This window comes from Sipha flava, unplaced genomic scaffold (genome assembly GCF_003268045.1).
Source record: "Sipha flava isolate LNK unplaced genomic scaffold, YSA_version1 334_pilon_pilon, whole genome shotgun sequence".
Taxonomy (NCBI): Eukaryota; Metazoa; Arthropoda; class Insecta; order Hemiptera; family Aphididae; genus Sipha; species Sipha flava.
The window spans coordinates 10,736-33,636 of NW_020273025.1; the positions used below are offsets into that span (position 1 = coordinate 10,736).

The 22,901-nt window shown below is 25.1% G+C and overlaps 3 protein-coding genes across 3 annotated transcripts; 2 read left to right on the forward strand and 1 right to left on the reverse strand.

The window, feature by feature from the left end:
• Window positions 1–1,293: 1,293 nt before the first annotated feature.
• LOC112687184 lies at window positions 1,294–3,071 on the reverse strand. The gene is made up of 7 exons (XM_025559759.1): window positions 2,794–3,071; window positions 2,368–2,732; window positions 2,091–2,246; window positions 1,877–2,018; window positions 1,749–1,813; window positions 1,596–1,669; window positions 1,294–1,485 (listed from the first exon to the last, which is right to left on the reverse strand). The coding sequence occupies exons 1-7, from the start codon at window positions 2,893–2,895 to the stop codon at window positions 1,364–1,366; spliced, it is 1,026 nt and encodes a 341-aa protein (XP_025415544.1). The 5' UTR covers window positions 2,896–3,071; the 3' UTR covers window positions 1,294–1,363.
• Window positions 3,072–3,459: 388 nt separating this feature from the next.
• Window positions 3,460–4,909, forward strand: LOC112687185 (RING-box protein 1A). Its single transcript, XM_025559760.1, has 2 exons — window positions 3,460–3,599; window positions 4,500–4,909. The coding sequence occupies exon 2, from the start codon at window positions 4,508–4,510 to the stop codon at window positions 4,838–4,840; it is 333 nt and encodes a 110-aa protein (XP_025415545.1). The 5' UTR covers window positions 3,460–3,599; window positions 4,500–4,507; the 3' UTR covers window positions 4,841–4,909.
• Window positions 4,910–8,207: 3,298 nt separating this feature from the next.
• LOC112687195 (glutamate--cysteine ligase catalytic subunit) lies at window positions 8,208–22,869 on the forward strand. The gene is made up of 12 exons (XM_025559783.1): window positions 8,208–8,357; window positions 8,414–8,523; window positions 15,459–15,644; window positions 16,144–16,316; window positions 17,939–18,093; window positions 19,966–20,028; window positions 20,141–20,337; window positions 20,575–20,746; window positions 20,808–21,005; window positions 21,063–21,233; window positions 22,195–22,376; window positions 22,443–22,869. Exons 1-12 carry the CDS (start codon window positions 8,208–8,210, stop codon window positions 22,615–22,617), a joined length of 1,932 nt encoding a protein of 643 aa, XP_025415568.1. The 3' UTR covers window positions 22,618–22,869.
• Window positions 22,870–22,901: the final 32 nt, after the last annotated feature.

A 22,901-nucleotide genomic window follows, 5' to 3' on the forward strand; every position in this document is an offset into this window, starting at 1 on the left:
TTTTTTTTTTGGACCGACCCAAATCAATTTTCCTTCGGGAGCCGGGGATCCCCTTTTCATTTTTACTTCTGAACTCTACACTTTGAATATTTAATGGTATAAAAATCAAATTCATCTAATATATATAGGATATCTTAGTAAGTCTGATAGGATTCTTTTCAGAACTTGGATTTTTCTTTGTTTCAACCTAAAAAAAGTGTTTTTTGAGAGCCGGGTAACCATTTATAATTTTTTAGTTGAATTTTATCCATTAAATGTTTAATGGAAAAAAAAGAATTAACGATGTTTATTGATTTGTAAAACTATAAGTTTTTAAATTAAAATATAAAATGAGAAGTTAAAAAACCAAGTATCACTTTATATTCATTTTTTGGTGTTGAAGGAATATTTACCGTCTAATATTCTGTTACATTTATTTTATTGGTTAAACTTAAAATATTAAGAACTGGACAAGTGGAAACTAAAATGAACAATTATTTTCAACAAAAGAGCTAATGGAATTAATTTATTACCGTTAAATTGTACATCACAACTAAAATAGTAAAGTATAGCTGTGTCATAGCTTATTTATGGCTTTTATTTATTTGGGGACTTTGTTTAAATTTTATGCTACAAATAGTTAAAATTAAATAAAATAAATTGGAATCTCTATTAAAAATGGTAAAATGCTCACCTAAATTTATCTTTTATTTTAGTTGGGAGCGTTAGATTAGTTCCAGAAAAGTTCATAAAAGGGAGAGTATCTCAATTTTCTTCATGGCACATCTCATACAAAATTTCTGCACGGGCCTAAATATTCTATAACCAATGACAGAATCAAAATTTATTATCAGGTTTTTTGAAATTGCTTTTCAGCCATTCTTTAAGAAGAGTACTTTATTATCCATTAAATATTTAAAATTAAATGCACATCTTGGTAATAAACAACAAAGATATAAGGTTTTAATCAAAATTAACAATAATGTATTAGTAGCTATGTAAGTTGGTACATAGTAACAATTTTTTTTTTAAATTAAAATCTTTAAAATATCAAAATTATAACTGAAGGCTTTTAAAAAATAGTTACAATTTGAATATTGATCAAAGAAGAAATTTCTATACATCAATATTTTAATTATTTCTTAAAGAATGTAAATAAAAAATATTTTGCGTTAATCAAATGCAGTTACACACTTTTAAATATACACAGTATAATTACATATTGGTAGCAATAAACAACAAAATGAAACATAAAATGACATGAAATAAAGTAATTACAATTTAATATACATAGTTAAAAAATTAAATTAGTTAGAAAAATTTAACAAATCTCATCTCTCATCAATACAAATATAATATATAAACTTAAAATATTTAACAAATGTTAATCATCTAATATTTCAATCACATCAATAGGCTCAGATTTTATTTCAGACAGATTCAATAATGTAGTAGATAATTTATTTTGTCGTAAATTTTTGACTTTTTTCTTTAATGCTATACCACCTGTAATAATATGAGAAAAAATAAAAAAAATACATTAATGTATTTTCATAAAGTTATACATGTTAGCATTAAATATGTGTTTTAAATAAATTATAAAAAAACAAAATTACATTTAGTTGTTTGGTATAATAGTGATAAGTTTTCTAATGATTTTTTTTTAGTCTGATTTGCTTTAGCTATAAGTCTAAAAAAGCAAGAACAATACAAAAATGATTTAGACAATTACATAGTTTTAGTTCAAAAATATTTCTGTTTATTCTTACGAGTTTTTAGGTGATTCAAATAGCCTAAATATGCCATTTCCACTAGTTGCTGAGATATTTAAAGGCTGTAAAATTATAAACAAGTACATTTAATTAAAATAAAAATAGATATATGTAAGAAAACTTACACTATCTTTTAATTCAATTAAATAGAATACAAGAAGACTGAATAACATTATTACTAATGGTAATTGATTATCATTATTCATTGTTAATACATCTACAGACGATAGCATAATAAATGGCACCAAAAACAAGTAAACAGATATCCTGTTGAGAAGAAAAATAAATTGTAACAAGATTACAAAAATTTAAATTGGTAGTCTTAAATAAATAACTTACCAAACAACACAATGTACAATAAATTGTATAAAGCATAATATTTTTATCACTTTGCTATTTGTTCTGTTGTGACAAACTTTTAAGAGTCTTGCAGCTTCCAATGTGCCAAGAGATAAATTAGACAGCCCAAGGAATACAAAACCGGCTTCTGTGCAGCTACATAATAACTAGTATTTTAGGTCTTAAAAGATTAAGTCACTTCAAATAACGGCTTAAAAATCCATAACAAAGTTCCTTAAAGTATAATAATATTACTAATTTAAAATTAAATAAATACCCAAAACAATATGTAGAAGCGAAAAAAACTAATATAACTCCTTTCTTAATTGCACTCATTATTGGACGCTCGTCTAATTGGTTTACAAAGGCTGTGTACACACTATGCAATAAACATGAGTACAAAATGATAAATTTAAAATTTCTTGATGGATCAATAGTTTCTATTGTAGCGCAACGTTCCATCATTTGACGAAACGAATCTAGTAACCAAAACATTAATGATGGATCAGTTAAAGAAGGTTTGAACGTGGAAAAACATATTGGGACACTGATAAAGCAGAAAAGTCCACTTGTCAATGAATTCAAAAGTATGTTTATTTCTGGTATTCTGAATTTGTGTGATGAATATGTGGTAATACATTTCTATAACAATAAAATGTAATTATTGCATTCGAATAGGTACATTCATGATTTAATTACATACCTTAAAAAAATTAGTAATTCTTTTTAAAAAAATCGACCACAAGATACAAACTATTGGCAATCCGATTATAAAACAATATTCATTTAAAGACAGTGTTAACATTATTTAAATGTATTTAAAATTGTATAATAATTTTAACGCGTTAAATCTATAATATCAAGTTTTGATGTAAACTTATTCAGTCCGTGGTAATTGGCGTTAAATTTTACAGCAGTTTTCAGTTCAACACGAATTTTAAACTTTATAAGGTCATGGGAAAGTAACGTTATTAATTCTGTGATAACGTTCACTAACAATTATTTGTAGGCCTTGTATACCTATATATATAGTACAGACCACAATCCAGAATTCTACAACCACCATAACCAAGTTAGAGTTGCTCTGATAAGTGTAGTTACAGATAATGCTCAACAATTATTGATAAGCCATGGAAGAATTAGAAATGATAAATTAGGATAATCCTATGAAAATCCATGTCAATTCTATACTTCAAGTTAATTGAAGAAGTGATTTACTTGTACGATTCATTCGAATATAAATTAAAATAGCTTTAAAATTTTATATACCATTGTATACGAACTTTCTAGTATTTACCAGCCATAGATATTTATCAAAGTGATATCATGGAATGATGTATACATTGTTTAAAGGTTATACATAAGTGTTCTTCAGTTTTTGCATTATCACTGGGAAATGGGAATCAAACAAATACTTCCAGAACCCAGTTCCTTTATGATTACTCGTTTCATGGTGGTGTATTGTTAATTCCTCATTTTGTTTTAATAAGAAGCTCTTCTTTTTCCAATGTAAGTATATAAATACAACGTTTTATGTTCTGTTTATATTAAAACATTAGTTATCTGTATAAATTGGATGCTTCATTATAGCATAAATATATATATATATATATATATTTATATATTTAATAATTAATTATATTATACAGTTATATATACAATTCGTTTTATTTTATCTGAAAATAAGACGGTTAAATCCTTATGTACAAAATATGTTTTTTACGTGTTTGGGAATTCATATAATTTTAAATAAATTTAATGGATAAGTTCTTAAAATTTTTGATTGATACTTTTAATTTTGTGTCAGCAATAAATTATTATACCTTTTACTAGGATAACAAGTATAACTGATGATCTGATGATATCTTTTGATGATTGATGAAAAGTAATATTTATTTTATATTTTACGTACAATTGATATATTGTGGAAAGTTTCCAGTTAAAAGAAAAATTAACTATAATTTACTTGAATTATTATTTATATTATTTTTAGTTCATAAAATTTTAAAAAGTATTTATATTTCAATTATTTAAATAACATATGAAGTTCTGAATACCTATTAATAATAAATTGTAAAATATTTTGAATATTATTTTTCCTACATACTTGTAGAAACAAAATATTGAAATGTATTAAGGATATTGTGTATTTTAATTATTCTTCCAAATTTGGTTATACCCAAATGTGTCATATATTTGTTAATTTATGAATTTATGTAAGTTTTGGATGAAATAATATTTTTTAAATGATAATTAATGCCAAATCTATTTAATAATGTTTTGTTGAAGTCAATTATTCTTGATATAAATTTTCTTAAATATTTAACTAATATAATATTTATTTTGAATATACCCTAAAATACTACTTAGAAAATACCTTTAAAATAATTAAATCAATTGTATTTTTAGAAAATAATATGGAAGTTGATGAGGAAGATGTTGAAGCGCCATCATCAAGTACTAGTAGTCGTGGCGAAAAGAAAAGATTTGAAGTTAAGAAATGGAATGCTGTGGCATTATGGGCTTGGGATATAGTTGTGGACAATTGTGCTATTTGTCGTAACCATATCATGGACTTGTGTATCGAATGTCAAGCTAATCAAGCATCGGCCACTAGCGAAGAATGTACAGTTGCATGGGGTGTGTGTAATCATGCATTTCATTTTCACTGCATATCACGTTGGTTAAAAACTCGACAAGTATGCCCACTTGATAATAGGGAATGGGAATTCCAGAAGTATGGGCATTAATGAAAATACATTTTTTCCTTAATTTTTTTGTATAATTTGTAAGCATACTTAAAATATTAAAACAAATGATAAAATATTTTATTCTAATTTAAATGTCTGTAATCAACATTAAAAGAATAAAATGCAAAATTTACTAATTATTTTATTACCTACTTGTTTTGATTCTATCACACAATAACATGAAATATGTCCTATAATATATATACTACAGTATATTATAAATTGTGAAAATATTTACTAATTGGATTGTTTAGTTTTTAAACACAACAATTTAAGCAAAATGATACATGAGGTTAAGTAACTACAGTATTTTATAATTAATATTATGTATATCAATTTATATTGAAAAATTAAATAATATTTTATACCCAAATCATTATTTCTACTTTTCGCTTGTATCATAGGTATATTTTACCAGAGCTTGATTAAGAGAATAAAATGTATTAGTTTTCTATAATAATATGTTATGTAAAATGCTGAATCAAATGCATACATTGAGAACTAATAAATGTTCTAGATAGTGGCAGGTTTTACTGATATGTTTAATTATGTTAAGGAAGTATATTTATGGGTCATTTTTTAGTTTAAAATGTTATTAATTTTCTTAGTACAATTATGTTCTTATGTAAAAAAAATATTTATGTGTAATCTAACATTATAACTATTGGTATTTTATATTTTTAAACGTCATATTGTGGGAAATGTTATTAATTTCAGAGTAGTTTCCTTTTTTGCTCTAGTGTTTATATGGAAATAAAATTACATACAAAGATTAACATTTTGATAAAAATTGGAAAACTGAAAAAATTCAAAACTAAATAAAATTTTGATCAAATATGAAATACACATTTTTCATGTTAAGACAAATGCCAATGTATTATGTATTAGGTTTATAATTAATTTTAATTATTATTACAAATTTATTTCTAACCAAATGATCCCTATATCTTAAAATGTATATATAATTTTTTATGGAGTATTGTTGTGTAAACATTGATTAGAGTAAAATTTATTTTGATTGGTGTTATATCAATGATTAGCAGTATTTAAAAATAAGTAAATTTTTTAGATTAATAATTATGAAAATGACTGTCAGAATCTTAACCATTATTTTAATTATAATTTATTTTTTATATTTTACGTCAGTATTTATGGAAATAATTATAAGTTATTTATATAATATGACCAATTTCTTGTATGTGAAGAGTGGATACATGTTTCCGGACATCAGTATGGGATTTTTGGACTTAAGATGAGTTTATGGGCGTAAAAGGTAGTCTTTTTTAGGTTGACCTATAATAATTGAATTACCATACATTTGAAATATCAACATCAATATTTGGGCTCTAGTTGCGCCTATGGATGATCAGAATTCTTGTACAGCAAAGTACGAATTGATTATCTATTTTAATTTTTGATTAAAATATATTTTAATGGTGACAACACAAGTCACACCAAGGTTTGTTTGGCGATTTAGGATTTTTGGTTGATAGCCGATCTAGAAATTGATATCTATGTTTTGGTTGTGTTTAAAAATACATACATATATGTCAGCCATATGATACAGGTGTAGTCATATTTCCAGTGGCGTATCCAGGATTTATTTAACGGGGGTGTTTTAAAATTTATTAGGCTTATGGTAAGTAGAGCCTCTGCCTCTTCCACCGTATTAAATAAATAAATTCCATGTATTTATATAAAAGAAAATTATTACATTAAGACAGCAGGTACACAACCTATAAGTTGTGTACAACGTTCATTCAATAATCAAAGTAAGTTTACAATTTGGTGAAATACCATAAAATAATGTCGATGGGGGGGGGGTGTTTTAATACCCATATAACGCCCCTGAATACTCCCCCCTCTTTAACCATGTTATACTGAAGTTTTATAAAAGTAAAAATTCATCATAAACCGTGATGAAAATATATTCATCATAACGAAATATAAACATAACAATAATGTGAATAATCTGACTTTACATTAGGTACACAATTTTGTCTAATAAACTAAAGCCGTGGTTTTGTATCGTATCGTGTGCAATTTAAAATAGATACATATGACAAAAATGTACATTTGAAATTTTAATAAAATATTTAAATACTTTCTCATACAATAGTACATTACACATGAATAGATATTGATGTGTAATGTATTAATGTGTTTGATTGTTTGTACAATAAAGTATACGTTAAGTAATAATTTTGTTATGTATAATTTTAAATAACATCCCCCTTTTGAAATACCTAGCTACGTGCCTGATATATGTATATCCAGTGCTTGATTTGGCATAATTAAAGAAGGGGGATTCTATTTGCTTAAAAAAAATTGCGTCCCCAAAACTTGTTAAGCGTTATAATTATAATATATTAATAGTAGGGGGATGCTAAAATTTCTAAAAATTAGAAAGGGTACTCCGTCCACCTGCGTCCCCCCTCAAGTCGAGCACTGTGTATATCTTTAATCATGGTTTTGGCCTTATATTATATAATAGTATATATGTAGTATATGATCTAAGGCAGTGCTTCTCAACGGGGGCGATATCGCCCCCCGGTGGGTGGTGAAGGAGTACCGAGAGGCGGTGAGTTCGTTTAGGGTAATTGGGGGGCGGTGAGCTCGTTTTGGGCGATTAAGGGGCGGTGAACTTTTTTTCCGTTCAAAGTAACGTACCAAGATTTATCTGTAATTGTTTTCTGTTTATTGATTTCTAAAATAAATTTGTGATTATGAAATATTAACTACATATATCAGAGGCAGTACGTTATTATCTAATAACGAAAAATAGAAATCGACTAGATATCGTCAAAAGAGGAGACTTACGGCTTCATCTCACAAATTTTGAACAAAACGTAAAAAAATTGGCTTTGAATCACCAAGAATTTCACTGATCAATACATTTTAACTATCTTTACATTTATATTAATGAAGTGAAGGGGGGGCGTTGAAAAAAATTTTGTTTCTTAGGGGGGCGGCAGTTTGAAAAAGGTTGAGAAACACTGATCTAAGGTTTTGGCGGTCTCAATTTTCGAGAATTCTGTACTATCACCCGTTTATATCACGGACGAAGATATTAAATATAGTTAATTGTTATCAATAAACATCCGTACAATAACAGATTACACGGTCTGCTGCCGCCGACTACAACTGCGTTCGATTAGTGATAGCGGAACCGTAGTAGTGTTGTCGCGGTTGTCTGCTCTACACTATAGCTCGTCGGTTATTAATCGCATAACTAATTGGTGTCCGAGTAACCTATGCGCGCATACTACACGTATTCACACAATCGCGTATTTCATTTATAGTAGCGACAGCAGAGTGACATTGTCTTGATTAAATTGAAGGAAAAAAAATATCGAATTCCAGCACGATGGGTCTGTTAACCCTAGGGGAACCGCTCTCTTGGGAAGAGACGAAAAAGTTGGCTGACCATGTGAGACAGCATGGCATCGATCAGTTTCTAAACCTGTATCACCAGTTGTTGGATCGCAAAGGAGATGTCTTGAAATGGGGTGATGAGGTAAATACCGTGAAATATTTCGTTTTACAAAGTAGTTCACTTGGTGTATTTTCTAGGTCGAGTACATAATCGTGAAATTCGACCACGAGAATAAGACCGCCAAAGTCAGATTGTGTGCTGAAGAAGTTTTAGATGAACTCAATAAGAAAGAAGTAAACGATCCTGAGTGAGTACTATTATTATGATGAAATATAGATTTATTTTAAGTTATTTGAATAAAGTAACACCACAGAATAAATAAAATCAATAGAGTTATAAATTTAATTTATTCTGTGGTATCATCATTGATTCTTTGATGATATCTCATTGATATAATGAAATGTGGTGATGGTTTTTAGAATTTTTTCTGAATGATTTTTTTGATATTATCTTATAATATTAATATATTGAGACACAAAAATATTTCACCAACTAATGATTTATTACTTAAAATTATATTTTTATATTCACTAAAAAACATAACATTGCATTTTTAACCTAAACGTCCTGAGTTGAATTATGTATCAAAGCCAAAACTTGAGTCTAGGGAGATCCAGACTCCTTATACTTTCCCTCTGTAAAACTGCTACTAATGAAATGCCTTTATTCATATTTTATTATTATTAATTGCTTAAATTAATTAAATATTAGATATAAATAGTCTTAATTATGTTGCTTGAAAAAACTTTGGAAAAAATTTGCATATTAATGTTAAAATATTAATTAATGTCTAAAATGAACTTCTGAAAAAGAATAAATTAGCATTATAGTTTATCATTGTCATTGTATTTTATCATTGTATTTTGGTATTTATGAATCAATTTCTTCTATTATCGAAAAGCTTAATTTTTATAAACATTCAATAATACTTTATAAAAGTTTGGTTAATATTAATATAGAGTAGAAACTATATTATTTGTTCTGATAATTTATTGTTGAACAATAAAGTTTTTTTAAACAAATTCAATATTTTTGATATTTTAATTCTATAATTACATTTTATTAGATCTTTTGTTTAAGATTATATTTTCTAGTAAATATTTTGGTTTATACTTTTACTTAGCTTTTATGTCATGTCTGCAGATGAATAAAGTTTTTATAAAAGTACTTATATTAATCTAGAAATTATATGTATATATATTTGTTCTTTACATAATCAAAATTTCTTTTGATATTTTATAACTATAACTGTTATCATTATTACTGTTTTAATTCGTGACATTGCAGAAAAGTTGCCAGTTTATTGACATTATATAAACCTGACAATGAAATTTTAATTAGAAACCGGTATTACTTTACAAATATAGGTTAGGTAAGGTTAGTTACTGTTGAGAATTTAAAAAAATACATTCATTTTTGATAAAATGATTAATACTAATTATGCTACAATATAATATAATATTATTAATATAATATAATATAATACAATATAATATTATACTACAATTATGCTTTGGAAATATTGAAAATTATTAAATAAAAAAAGAAAAAAACACATACTTTGAAGGAACTTGAACCTTCTGGAGAGGAATTTAAAAATGTCTGGGGGGTTGAAGTCCCATAAGTCCCCAACTGTCCGCCTATGATTGTCATTATTCATCAAAATTAATAATTTAAAATAAATATAACTTTAAATTTTAGTTAATCTTAAATTCATTAGTTAAAATAGAATAATTATAATTGACATTTAAAAGTAATTGGTTTTATTAGACTTTAAAATTAAATTTTTAAATATTGAATTAAATTTAGGTATTTTATACAATTTTTATTATTATTATAAGCTTAACTTTAAGGTAAATTGTTGGATAAAGAGGAAAAAATTGTAAAAATATAAGAAAATTATAATATAATTATCTTCTCTTTCATATTATGTAAAAATCACAAATATAATAATTGTTTTATATGTCTATTATTATAAAAGTAGTTTTATAGTTTTATTTAATTTTCCATACTATAATTTTAATTTAATTTTGTTAATGATGATTCAAGAAAATTATTTTTGTAGTATTTCAATAAAATGCCATTGAAATTAGTTTAAAGTAGCCAGCAGGTAAAATAATATAAAAAAAAGCTGTCTAAAACTTCAAATAGATTTAGGTAATATTTTTGAAGTAGTAGGATCAAAATTTTAGTGTTTCTAGCCGTAAAAAAGTTAATTCTGTCTCTATATTTAACTTATAATTTTTTTGATAAGATGTTATGTTGCTAAAGATAAAGACCCGATTTTAAGAGGTATGTATTCTATGTATTGCTCAGTATTTCAAATTAAATAAAAGTTTTAAAATTAGATAATGTAAGGTAAAAAATATTTTAATAACCATTCTATTAGTCATCAGTTATTATTCCTTACAACCAATCAAATATAAAAACATTTTTATTACCTATTGGTTCAGCCTCTTAATGAATAAACTTGATACCATATAAATACATTTAAAAACTAATATTATTAAATTATCTTTTAATTATTTGAATTTTTGAATTTAATTTAAAAATAACATTATGAACATTTAAATTGTAAGTTTATATACAAGATAATAAAAAATGATTGGCGTATTTAAATTTGAACGAGTACATTTTAGTTTAATGTAATAATGTTAATTGAAACAATCATAACTAAAAAAATAAATATTTAAATTTGCAGAAAAATTAGAGCATTATATTATTTTTTTATTGGTCAATTAGTTGGGCCAATAAAATCACTTATAAATTATTCGTGTATTGAAATAACATTTTTTAGTTTATACATAATATATATAATTATCTAATCTATTCTGCATCTATTATTTTAATCATTATTAAATTCAAATTTTTCCAGTTCAATAATTTTTTCATTATTATTGAATAGGAATAAATTATGTGATTTTTATTACATGAGTAGGCTAGAATCAAAAGTCACATGTTCCAGAAATCACTTTTTTCAGAATACGACAAGGAGAAGATGAGGAAAAGTACTGTAACATTAAATAAAACTAAAATACATCATTATTGTATAGTTTATGTTGAGAAACACAACTTTTTCAAGTTCTGAAAAAATGATTTCTGGAACATGTGATAATTGTGCCTACTCACATGATATTTTATGGATGTTATACTCGGATAAATCATTATTTTGTTTTATATATCTTCTGTTAATCTGTCCATTCAATATGAATAATTTATTTTTATTGAAGGGTAAATTCATTAATATCTGAGATTAGCTTGGTACGACATTTAAGCAATTCTTGTACTATATACATTGGATGTAAAGGCTTTGGAGGTTTCTTCTTTTTCGGCAATCATATGGAGTCCGTCACCTTATCGTACTTGGCTATGGTACCCTTCTAGTATTATTTATTGTGCCAGGGTATGGTTTGTGTGTTATTTATAGTAATTATGTAGAATATATATCATAATATATACTTTATAGTATATACATTTTAAAGATAAGTGTTTTCTATAAGTAAACACTTAAATATGTTATCAAATACTAGAATTTGTGTCGATTGTTAGTATATAGCTTTACTTTGCTAAAAATAGAATAAATAATTCATACCTTACAAGTAAATATTTGTTATTCTTTTAATTTCTGTATAGTTTTGGAGTTGACTTAAAAAAACAGTTTTATTTAATTCAATGCTTTATGTGTTCTTTAATACAAAATATTCTTTATATTTGAAAATGTTATAAATTATTTTTAATAGGAAGATATAGCATTAAAAATATATTTTTCGACTATCTCCCAATATGCGGTCTACCACAAAAATATGCGGTCTACCAAAATGAACGTGATCTACCGTAATAATATTAAAAGTATAAATAAAAAAAAAATTTATTTATTAAGGATACACAAAGCATAATTTTACATCTCTAAGGAAAGCATCAAAAATATTATCAGTTTTATTTAATCCTCACCACCAATACTCGGCTAAGTACCTCTCTAAGAGGTCTTCATTAGTACCTCACATTTTTTTAATGATTTTAAGTAAATAATTGTTAATAATAGCAATAGTTAATAGTAAAAGTAAATAATAATGACTGGAGATTCCCAGCTATAGGTAGAACACATAACATTGGTGGACCGCATACTCATATTTATAGTTACCTAGTACACAAAACGGAGGTAGACCGCATATTGGGAGATAGCCTATTTTTCTAATGATTATTCGATTTAATGTTTAAAATTTAAACTAATAGAGTGACATCATTAGTCAGTTAACTATGTATTTTTATTTGGATATATTTTATTTTATTCACACAATCGAAAACTGTTTCTACATTGAAAAAAGATACAAAACATTATATAATTAAAAGATTTTATTCTGTAGATAATATTAGTTGATTTAATTTTAAATATTTAGAATGTATTAATATTTTAGATTGTAATCAGGGTCAACTAGATGTTTCTGAGGACATGTAGCATTGAAAAAGAGTTCTTCCCTTAAGTCATAGATATTGAAAAAATATTTTACAATAATATATAATTTTATTTATGTATTTTAATATTTTTACTGAATTAAACCATTAACAAATTTGAACACTAATAAAATGAGAAATTATTTTACCTTTTATTGTGGCCTTTGACCTATTATTACTATTAGTAGTACCATTGATTATAGAATAATAAACAGTAGTATAGAGAGTTCTATAATTCTATAATTTATATATTTATATATATTTAATTGCGTTGCCCTCTCTAAATTTTCTTAACAATCCTATTGTTGTTTGCTTTTAAGTTTGCTATCATTTTGCACTTATATTTAATACAATATCATAAACTACTCATTATTTTTTTAAGACTTATAATTAATTTTTTTTATGAATAACCTGTTTTGAACCAATTTAATTAAACGATAATCTTAAGTATTGCTATAAGGCAACTTCAGCATTTTTAAGATATTAATCTTTCGCTGTGTGTTAGTTTGATAGTGTTGCAACTATTTTAAATTGTCTATATTTCATTGAGTATTATAAATAGAACTGGTACAAAATATTTAGTATATTATCTTTATATTTATAAAAATTTGAACCTCTTTTAAAGTTATTAATTGATCACTATTTTGGTTCATCTAGGCCTATCAATTATAATGCAATAAATATTAGTTCAATGTTTATCGGAAAGTATTTGGCAGTTGCATGTACATAAATTTTAATATTTTTATGCTGTTAAATTTTATCTAATTTTATTTAATTAAATTAATCAAAATCACTGACACAATTAACTTTATATATCTGTTACATTATTTATTTATATTAAATATTACTGATTACAGATTTATTTGTCTTATCTTGCATGTACTCGTATTGTAAAGCACTTGAATAATCCTTGGGATAATTAATTTCTGTTTTGTTATTTATATATATATATATATATATATATATATATATATATATTTGTTGTACTATAATATATTAGTATATGACTATTGGTTTTATTAAACATACTTAAAACGTATCCCAGGTAAAGTAATTTAACCAAAATCAAAGTATCTATTATTAATTGTAAATTACTATGAGTTTTTGTATTACAATGGTATTTTAATTTTAATTTTCTATTTTAAACTGTACCAACAAAGTCAATCATTTTCCAGAATAATTTACATAACTTGGGTCAAATAAGGTTATCTCATTTTTATAACTTGAGAACTACTTAAGGTTAAATATGTTTTTAAAATTATAAATACTTACCATATCAATTACATTTTTGAAAATATCAAAATAATAGATCAAATTGGTTCTTTTTACCTAAACCATAGACATATTAAAATTTTTTTTTCAAAAATTATTTGCAGTATTTAATGTTGTGAATAATCACTTACATTTTTTCCTACTGATTATTATTGTTATTTCTTATAAATGTGTAGGTTAATTCACACATCACAAATCTCAAAAAAAAGTATGTAAAAACTACAAAGTTACATATTTTTCTATCTTGTGCATCAAACAAGGTATAACTGAAAGGTCGGACAAATATTATAAGAAATGTAGTATATATGTGTCTAAACTTTCAGTTTAATTTACTTGTTATGAATAATTTATTACAATATTAACTATTTTATCAGAGTATTTAAATTTATGTAGTTTTTATATTAGTTTTATCAAAATGCTACATTTGCTTTTAATTATTTTTATATAATAAAACTTAAATATAAATATAAAATAATTAATTTTGTAATATTTATTATTACATTCTAAATTCTTAATTTATAAATTATGTATAGTAAAAACTAAATAGTACTAATACTATCTTTGTGAAGATTATTTAGTGACGAAGTATTAAATGGTAAAGATTAGATAATATATGTTAACGTGCAAACTCATATTTATTAGTACAAAGAAAATACATTTAATATTATGGTATACATTTTTTTTTTACGTTTCATTGTATTTTATGGTCAACATTGTAGCAATTATGTGCCAACAAATGTTTCAAATTTTAAAAAAAATTAATAGGTATTGTTTAATATTTAAATTCAGTATATTTTTGTGTAAAAAGGTTCTGGTGTTAGATACAACATTATGACATTAATACTTTTCAACTTTTTTCTTCAAATTTTTATAATTAAATAATCATGTAATTTGTGCTTACTAATTAATGGTTTTATTTTTCATTTAATTTAATATTTTAAATTAAACAACTGTATAAAATAGTTAGAATATAAAATTATATAAATAAAATCTAAGTATAATATATTCTATTGAAATATGAGTATTGTTAGAACTTTATATTATTTACGTATATATTATACGAATATACGTATTATGTACGTGTGCGTATAAATAATTTCTGAGGTAGGTTTAAATCGATATATTTGGCCGTCTATTGTTTCTATGCTATTAGTACAACAAGTTATAATTTACAAGGACATCTAGTTAGCGTTAGTCAACACATTGTAAATACTATAATATTTCATTATTTTAATATTGAGTCATCAGAATCTTATATTTATCTCATTGTTATGTAATAATGGAATATTTCAAATTAAAAAAATAATTTAAAAGAATATAAAAATGTATTTTATATTCTAGTGAAATTGTTTATCATTCATTATTTAAACATCTACATTTTTGTATTATTAAACAAAAATAAACCTACTTAACAGTTGATAAATGAATGCTCAAAAATAATGAATATTTCTATTTTAGTAATGTTAAGTCTCTGTGGAGGCCCGAGTATGGTTCCTACATGATTGAGGGTACGCCTGGAAAACCGTACGGCGGTCTTTTGGCTCACTTCAATATAGTTGAAGCCAATATGCGATATCGCAGAGAAGAAGCACAACAATTGCTTGATACAGACGAAGTGCTGATGACCATCACCAATTTTCCCAGGTATATAAAACAAGAATAACTATTACTTTTTCCCCATTTATACAATCAAAATACAAGTAGTCGGGGTTTTGAAAGTCGAGATGTTTGTAAAAAAATCATACTTCTAAACGGATACAAGCACACTTATTGATAATTGATGTATTACATTCAACTTTAAACAGTATTAGAATATTTCTAAGTAATCTAATATTTCTATAGTTCTTGATAGTTTTTAACGACGTTTGAGAAAATATTTATCAACTACGTGTACAAACAATAAAGTACTTTATGTACGTACATGTCTATAATAATTTCGATGATTCTATTTTTACGCATTGTAAAATAATTAGTGATATGTTTGTCGGTGGGCTTGGCCGGGAAAGGTTGAGTAAAACAGAGGACGAGGAATACATTGAACGTTAGAAAGGCTATGCACTGGATTCGGTGTTTGGGCTTGTAATTTCAGATGGCCCAGACAGATATAACAAAATATGCACGCATGGGACGCATTTGTGTTCAGGCTTGGATGTCCAGAGTTCACGTGGCCTGTTGATCATCCAACTCCCAAAAGTGGTCCTTCGCGTTCATTGTTTATTCCGGATTCAGCAATCTATAAAGGACATCCGAGATTCTCTACTCTTACCAGAAATATTCGACAGAGGAGAGGGGAACGTGTAGCCATAAACATTCCGAGTAAATATTTTAAATTTTAGTTTAAGTAGAAAAACGTAAGTATTTAAGTATAAGGCGACAGTTAGTGATTTTAAAATTGAAATAAATTATCATTAGTTATACGATCTCAATACGAATCTATATTTTGTTCGTCTTACCACTGTTTAATAGTTACTACTATAAACATTTTAATTTTTAATTTCATAATTTAAATTTTAAACAATTTTATAAAGAACTTTAAACTGTCAGAAAACGGGCACCGATTAGATAAACATAAGTTAAGTGTAAATTTGTTTGATGATTGAGTCTATTTAATATAAGCCTAAAGAAGTTGCAATATGATAAAATTGAGATATCACGTATGTTGTTCGTTCCCAAAATGAGACTAGGATTCATTACTGTTGACTATATAATGTTCTGTTTAACAAAATAGTTTTATCAATCTTAAAGATAAAACTATTATAAGGTTGATAATTGGACGATTCTACATTCAAAAATATTATTTAGTTCATATTCACAAGGAATTATCCATGAAAATATTAGTAATGATATTTACAGTATACGTGTAATATGCGATTAATAAATAAATTAGTAGGTAGGTATTATAATAGTATTTCATAACGTTTCATCTTTTCAATTTTATAATTATTGCATGTTAATACATACATTTACTGGTTTTTAAATGTTAACTATTGCGTTAGTATTATTTATAGTAATTTCGTTGTTTTCTTAATTTTTTTTTTATTTATGTGATATATGTATATTATCTAATTAGATTAATTTAATTTCATTGTTTCTTTTAAAGTATATTTGTAATTACAACATTTAATTATTAAAATTATAATTTTTTATGAAGTAATATAAGGTATTTATTAGAAAAAGCCTTAAATTCTTGATTACTAATAAGCGTTTTAATATTACTTACAAAAGTTAATAATTATCAGATGAATGTAAAAACTATTTTTTTTTTAACAAAAAATTTTAACGTAATAAAATATTACAATTAAAATTAAAATTTAAGATAAATTTGCGGAAGGTATTATAAAAATACGAGTATTATATTTTGGACGTTTTATACTGTTTGGTAGTGTATTATTATTGCTGAATGATGTCAATTCAACATAGAAATCGAACAAAGCCACATATACGTATAAATAACAATGCACCTAAAATATTCGTAAGTTTTTTTTTTTAATATTTATGTCATTGCCTTTTCTACAAGGAACTCTAAAATAGCACTAATCAATACCGCCTTGTGATTTGATATAACCATTAATAATTATTTGAATTATAATTTGTTAACATATTATTTCGTGTACGAAATAAATAAAAACAAATAAATTCACTAGTTTTAAAAACTATCGCATAAATCATATAGGCATTTTAAAAAATATAGGTAGTATAGAAAATAATGTATTAAGATTGATGTAGTTCTATTTTTTTTAATTCTTTTTTCGGTTATAATAGTTGAATATAATAATTAAATAATTTTTAATAATAATTAATAATTATTAAATAATGTTGATTAAAAAATATTTATTTAGCAAAAATAGTATACTTAATAATTTTGTAATGTGTCAAAAAAAAAAAATTAATAATATTTTTCATTCGTTTGGAATTTATAGTTTATTTTTATTTTACAGTTTTTAAAGATAAAAATACTCAAAATCCTTTTAAAGAAGACTTGATCAGTATTGGCGGGGACGCAGATAGTTTAAATGCAGCATTACCCGATCATATATATATGGATGCCATGGCTTTTGGTATGGGCTGTTGCTGTTTGCAAATGACATTTCAGGTATATGTTTTAAATGCTAAGCAGTGACGTAATTATACTACACTTTAGTGGTATATAGATTGAAGATACAAGAGGAAAATTGTTAAACCATTATTGAGTTGTAGTATGAAATGTAGTAAATTGAATGGCTATTGAATTATTACTTCTTTTCTTCATATTTTGTGTTTCACCTTAAGATTGCATTTTGCAGTTCTCTATACTTTTTCAACTCTTTTAGCCTTTTCAATTTGGTACATTTATTTTTCTATGATTAGTTAATTCCAATAAAGGTTTATGTTTATAGTTTTTTTTTTATTTAACAATCCAAAGATTGATTAAATGGTTATTGATAGTTCTCTCCATTTTTATATGTTCCTTATATTTCTTTTTAATTTCTACTATCTTCTTATTTCGGTTTTTTTTATCACTTTCTTCTTAAGAATGAAGTTTTAAGTCTTCCTATACTAGGTTATCCTTCAATTTTTCCTTTCATTATTTTAGTTATCCACGGAATATTTCTTATTAGATATTGGATCTATGCTTTTCTTCTCATTTTTAGCATAGCTATATTGATTTTTAAGTATTCATTCTCCTGAAAATCTTAATATTTTTTACCTTTTCTGTCCAAGAAATTTTTAGTGTTCTTCTCCAACACCATTGTCGCGTACTATGGATCAAACGGTTGGCATGCAACAACCATACTTAAAAAACTTCTATTTTAGCCTTCTCAGTCTTCAGTATAGTCTCAGCTCTTCACAAAACTTTTTATAAGTGATTTTGTGATATTCAGAATTAACCTATTTGAGATAAAAATTCTCTTTTTATAATAGACTTATTTGGCTTGCACTATTTTACATACTGTTTCTGTATGGCTTTTCTCATCGCTTGTGATTTTATTTCTTAGGTATGTGAAGTTTTGAACTGTCTTCAGCAACATTCCATCTAAAGCTTACTGATGGTATCAATTTATTAATATTTTGATAATTTAATTTTAGTATGGGTTATACAATTAGGAATGCATACAAGAAGAATAAATTGCCAATATCTTATGGTCTCATCAGAAATGTGTTTTTTTATTTTACTATTTTAAGTAAAATTATTTTTAGATTTTGTGATACTATTGATTATGTATTTTTTAGTACAAAATTTGAGTCAAACTTAAATTAATTATCTTATATATTAAAAAAATTTATGAAAACTAAAGTCAGTCTGGCCGTTCTATCCAGCCGATTTCCTTCATTTTTTTTTTTTAAATGAAAGGTATTTAGACACAGATATGTCATCAATCATTGATATTTACTCAACTCTCACCTTACTCAAGTTATACTCAAATGCGATTCTTCCCTGTACACTTCTTATGGGACACATTCACTCAAGCAATTAGAACTCTCATAGTTCCTCTTCTAATGAATGGGTCTTGATTGTTTCACTCTCAGAACACTCAGTGGATTAAGCTCTTTTTTTAGAGCTATTAACTGCTTAAATTCATTGAGTTTGAGAAAGTTATGTGTGCACAATCAACTTTACTTTCAGTATTTCCAAATAATGCATTCTTATTGGTTTTTACCAATTAGTTTTAATAAACACTCTCTGTCTTTTCAATATTTCTTTCAATTTTCTATATTATACTCATTTATTGATTTGTTAAAATGTGTTTATGTATTGATTCGATTGCACCTTTACTTTTTATTATATAAATAAATTATCTAATGTAAATTTTTGCAACAGGTATACTAGTTTATTATTATTATTAAAAAATAATATTAATTATTTTATAATTTATAATTATCGACAAGTTTTTGAATTTATATAGATAAAGAAAATTGTTGATAAAATTGATTAAAACAAATTTCTATAACTATGTTTATTTAATTTAATTTTACAATGTTTTAGGCATGTTGTATTAAAGAAGCACGGACACTGTATGATCAACTAAGTCCTCTGTGTCCAATTCTGGTAAGAGCTTAATACTGAAGTACAATTATATGTTGTTAATATTAGATAGTTATGTAACTTAAGCACTTTGTTTTACATACCCTCGTTTAAATAAAATTATATTTGATTTAAGTTGGCTCTAACAGCAGCATCACCTGTTTTTCGAGGATATCTAACGGATGTGGATTGCCGTTGGGATGTGATTTCTGGGTCGGTAGATTGTCGTACCAGACAAGAAAGAGGATTGGAACCATTGACTACTGATAAATTTGTTATACCCAAGTCGCGGTATTCTTCTATAACATTATATCTTTCTAGTCAAGGTGAAAAGTAAGAACGATTCTTATACATTTATTTTTAATAATCTGATTTATCTCATTTTATCAATAAAAAATTGTATTAACTTTATTCTTAATACAACTTTTGTGAGATAAATATCTATTTTATATTATATTTTTAACAATTTTTTATTTTTTTATATTTTATATTGTTGTTTAAATTTTATTTATACATTCATATGAAGTATATATTCTGTTATTGATGTTAAAGAATTTTTTTTTTTTATAGGTTTAACGATGTGCCTTTAGTTTACGATGAAAAAATTTACAATAAGCTGAAGAATGCCAATATTGATCATCAAATGGCTCAACATGTAGCTCATCTGTTTATTAGAGATACTGTATCTTTGTTCCAAGAAAAAGTAAACCAGGATGATACAGTAGATATGGATCATTTTGAAGTAAGTCTTATTAATTTTATTTATTTATTTTTTTGAAAAAGTAAAGAATTTTTTTTTTAAGAACATACAGTCTACTAATTGGCAGACAATGAGATTTAAACCTCCACCTCCTAAGTCAACAATTGGTTGGCGTGTTGAATTTAGACCATGCGAAGTTCAGTTGACAGATTTTGAAAATGCAGCGATTGTGTGTTTTGTTGTTCTACTTACTAGGGTTATACTGTCATATCAATTAAACTTTCTCATACCCATTAGTAAAGTATGTTTAGGTTATTTTAGTTAGTAAATATAACTCATATTTCTGTACAATGTAAAGGTTGATGAAAATATGTCAAAAGCTCAAAAACGATCAGCTGCTCTATTAGAAAAGTTTTGGTTTCGTAAGAATATAACTTCTACATCTAAATCATCAAGTGTTAACATAAATGGTACTAATGATGAAGCTATGTACACACTAATGTCTATTGATGAAATAATTAATGGAAAAGTAAGACAAAATTAAATTACTAGGGCTTGGAAGTTTTTGGTTTTGAATATTCATGGTAAATAATCATAGAATATGGAGATTTTATTATATGATTTATTTATATTTTATTGTTAATTTTTAAGTATTCCATTTTTTCGTTTTTTTTTTTTATTTGAAATTACTTAGAAGAAAAATTGATAGCAACATTATATATTTCAATTAGTTCTTAAAATACACTTTTTTCTTCGTGTTTGAACCGCTAGCCAAGCAAGATTTGTTCATCACAATGCTACACACTCATCTATACTTATAATTTACAACATGTCCATAATTACATTTATTTAATAAAAATAATAATAATTTTTTTAGCATTAAGTTGGGAAATTTTAATGTGTTAAGTTTAAAATTGAGTAAATTTTAAGAACTTTTTTTTCATAATCTTAAATCAATATTTTATTTGAACAAGGTATATTTTAAATTATTTTGATATTACAATTAACCGTTTACATATTTTTATAAAAAATGTTTTAAATATTCACTTATTCACTTTTAATCAATCTTAAAAAGTTTTTGTAGATCTTACAGATTTTATCTAAGAAGTATTAGGAGTATTAGAAGTATTATTAAGGTGCATTCATTAGGTTTTTCTTATCCTTTCACAATTCAAATTTTTATACATGTAAAATACATAAATGTTTTGATATTTAAAATTACACCAGTATATACTAGAATGCTTGATAGAATTCAGTAGTAACTGCAGTAGTCATTTTTGAAAAAAAAAAATAGTTCTACATTTTATAATATCTAAATTTGGTTCTTTTTATCAGTTGGTTATTAGCACAAACATTTAATTTATTAAAACCAAAATAATGGTATGCATATTTATGGGCGTATTAAGTAAGAGTAAAAAATAACTTCTAAGTTCTAATATTGTAATTGTTAATTTAGCATCATGTTGTATTAACTAACCAAATATTTTTAGACTGGTGAATTCCCAGGTCTTATTCCACTAATTCACAGCTACTTGTCTAGTATGGAAGTAGACACCGATACACATTGCACTATTCAACAATATCTAAAACTTATCTCGCGACGTGCATCTGGTAAAATTGATACAACAGCTAGTTGGATACGTCGGTTTATTCAAGAACATCCAGCTTATAAGTACGCAATAATATAAGAAAATAATTTGCTTTGTTTGAAGCTTATTTTTTTTTTTTTTTTTTTTAGACATGATTCTGTTGTTAATGATGAAATCAATTATGACTTATTGATGACTGCTGATGGCATTCAATCTGGTCGTATATTTTGTCCACAACTTTTAGGAGATTGTCTGTTGGCCAACTCAAAAACAAAAGAAACAATACCACCTGCTGTACAGAAGGTGTATTCTTGTACCCCATAAAAATGATTATTGTGTACCTATTATTATACTTTTTTTTTCCAATAATTTTTGTTTGTTATTGAGGTAATTTAAATAACCATACTTCTTAACACTATGATTTATAAATGATTTTTGTTTATTATTATACATGTTTATATGTTATATGTAATTAAGTAATATAAATGTATAAGTTATATACATACATGTGAGATGCAATAGGACATTTTGGGAATTAAGAGCTCACATTATATAAATATATATTTTTTAGCTTTTTATTATTTTAATATTATTTAATTTTGGGAAAA

Coding starts and splice junctions, on each gene's coding strand:
- LOC112687184 (XM_025559759.1), bottom strand. CDS start 2,895: ATGTTAACACTGTCTTTAAATGAATATTGTTTTATAATCGGATTGCCA. Junction 2,733..2,793: donor GAATTACTAATTTTTTTAAG/GTATGTAATTAA, acceptor TTATTGTTATAG/AAATGTATTACCACATATTC. Junction 1,670..1,748: donor TTTGAATCACCTAAAAACTC/GTAAGAATAAAC, acceptor TTGCTTTTTTAG/ACTTATAGCTAAAGCAAATC.
- LOC112687185 (XM_025559760.1), top strand. CDS start 4,508: ATGGAAGTTGATGAGGAAGATGTTGAAGCGCCATCATCAAGTACTAGT.
- LOC112687195 (XM_025559783.1), top strand. CDS start 8,208: ATGGGTCTGTTAACCCTAGGGGAACCGCTCTCTTGGGAAGAGACGAAA. Junction 8,524..15,458: donor AAAGAAGTAAACGATCCTGA/GTGAGTACTATT, acceptor TTTCTATTTTAG/TAATGTTAAGTCTCTGTGGA. Junction 21,006..21,062: donor TTCTCATACCCATTAGTAAA/GTATGTTTAGGT, acceptor TACAATGTAAAG/GTTGATGAAAATATGTCAAA.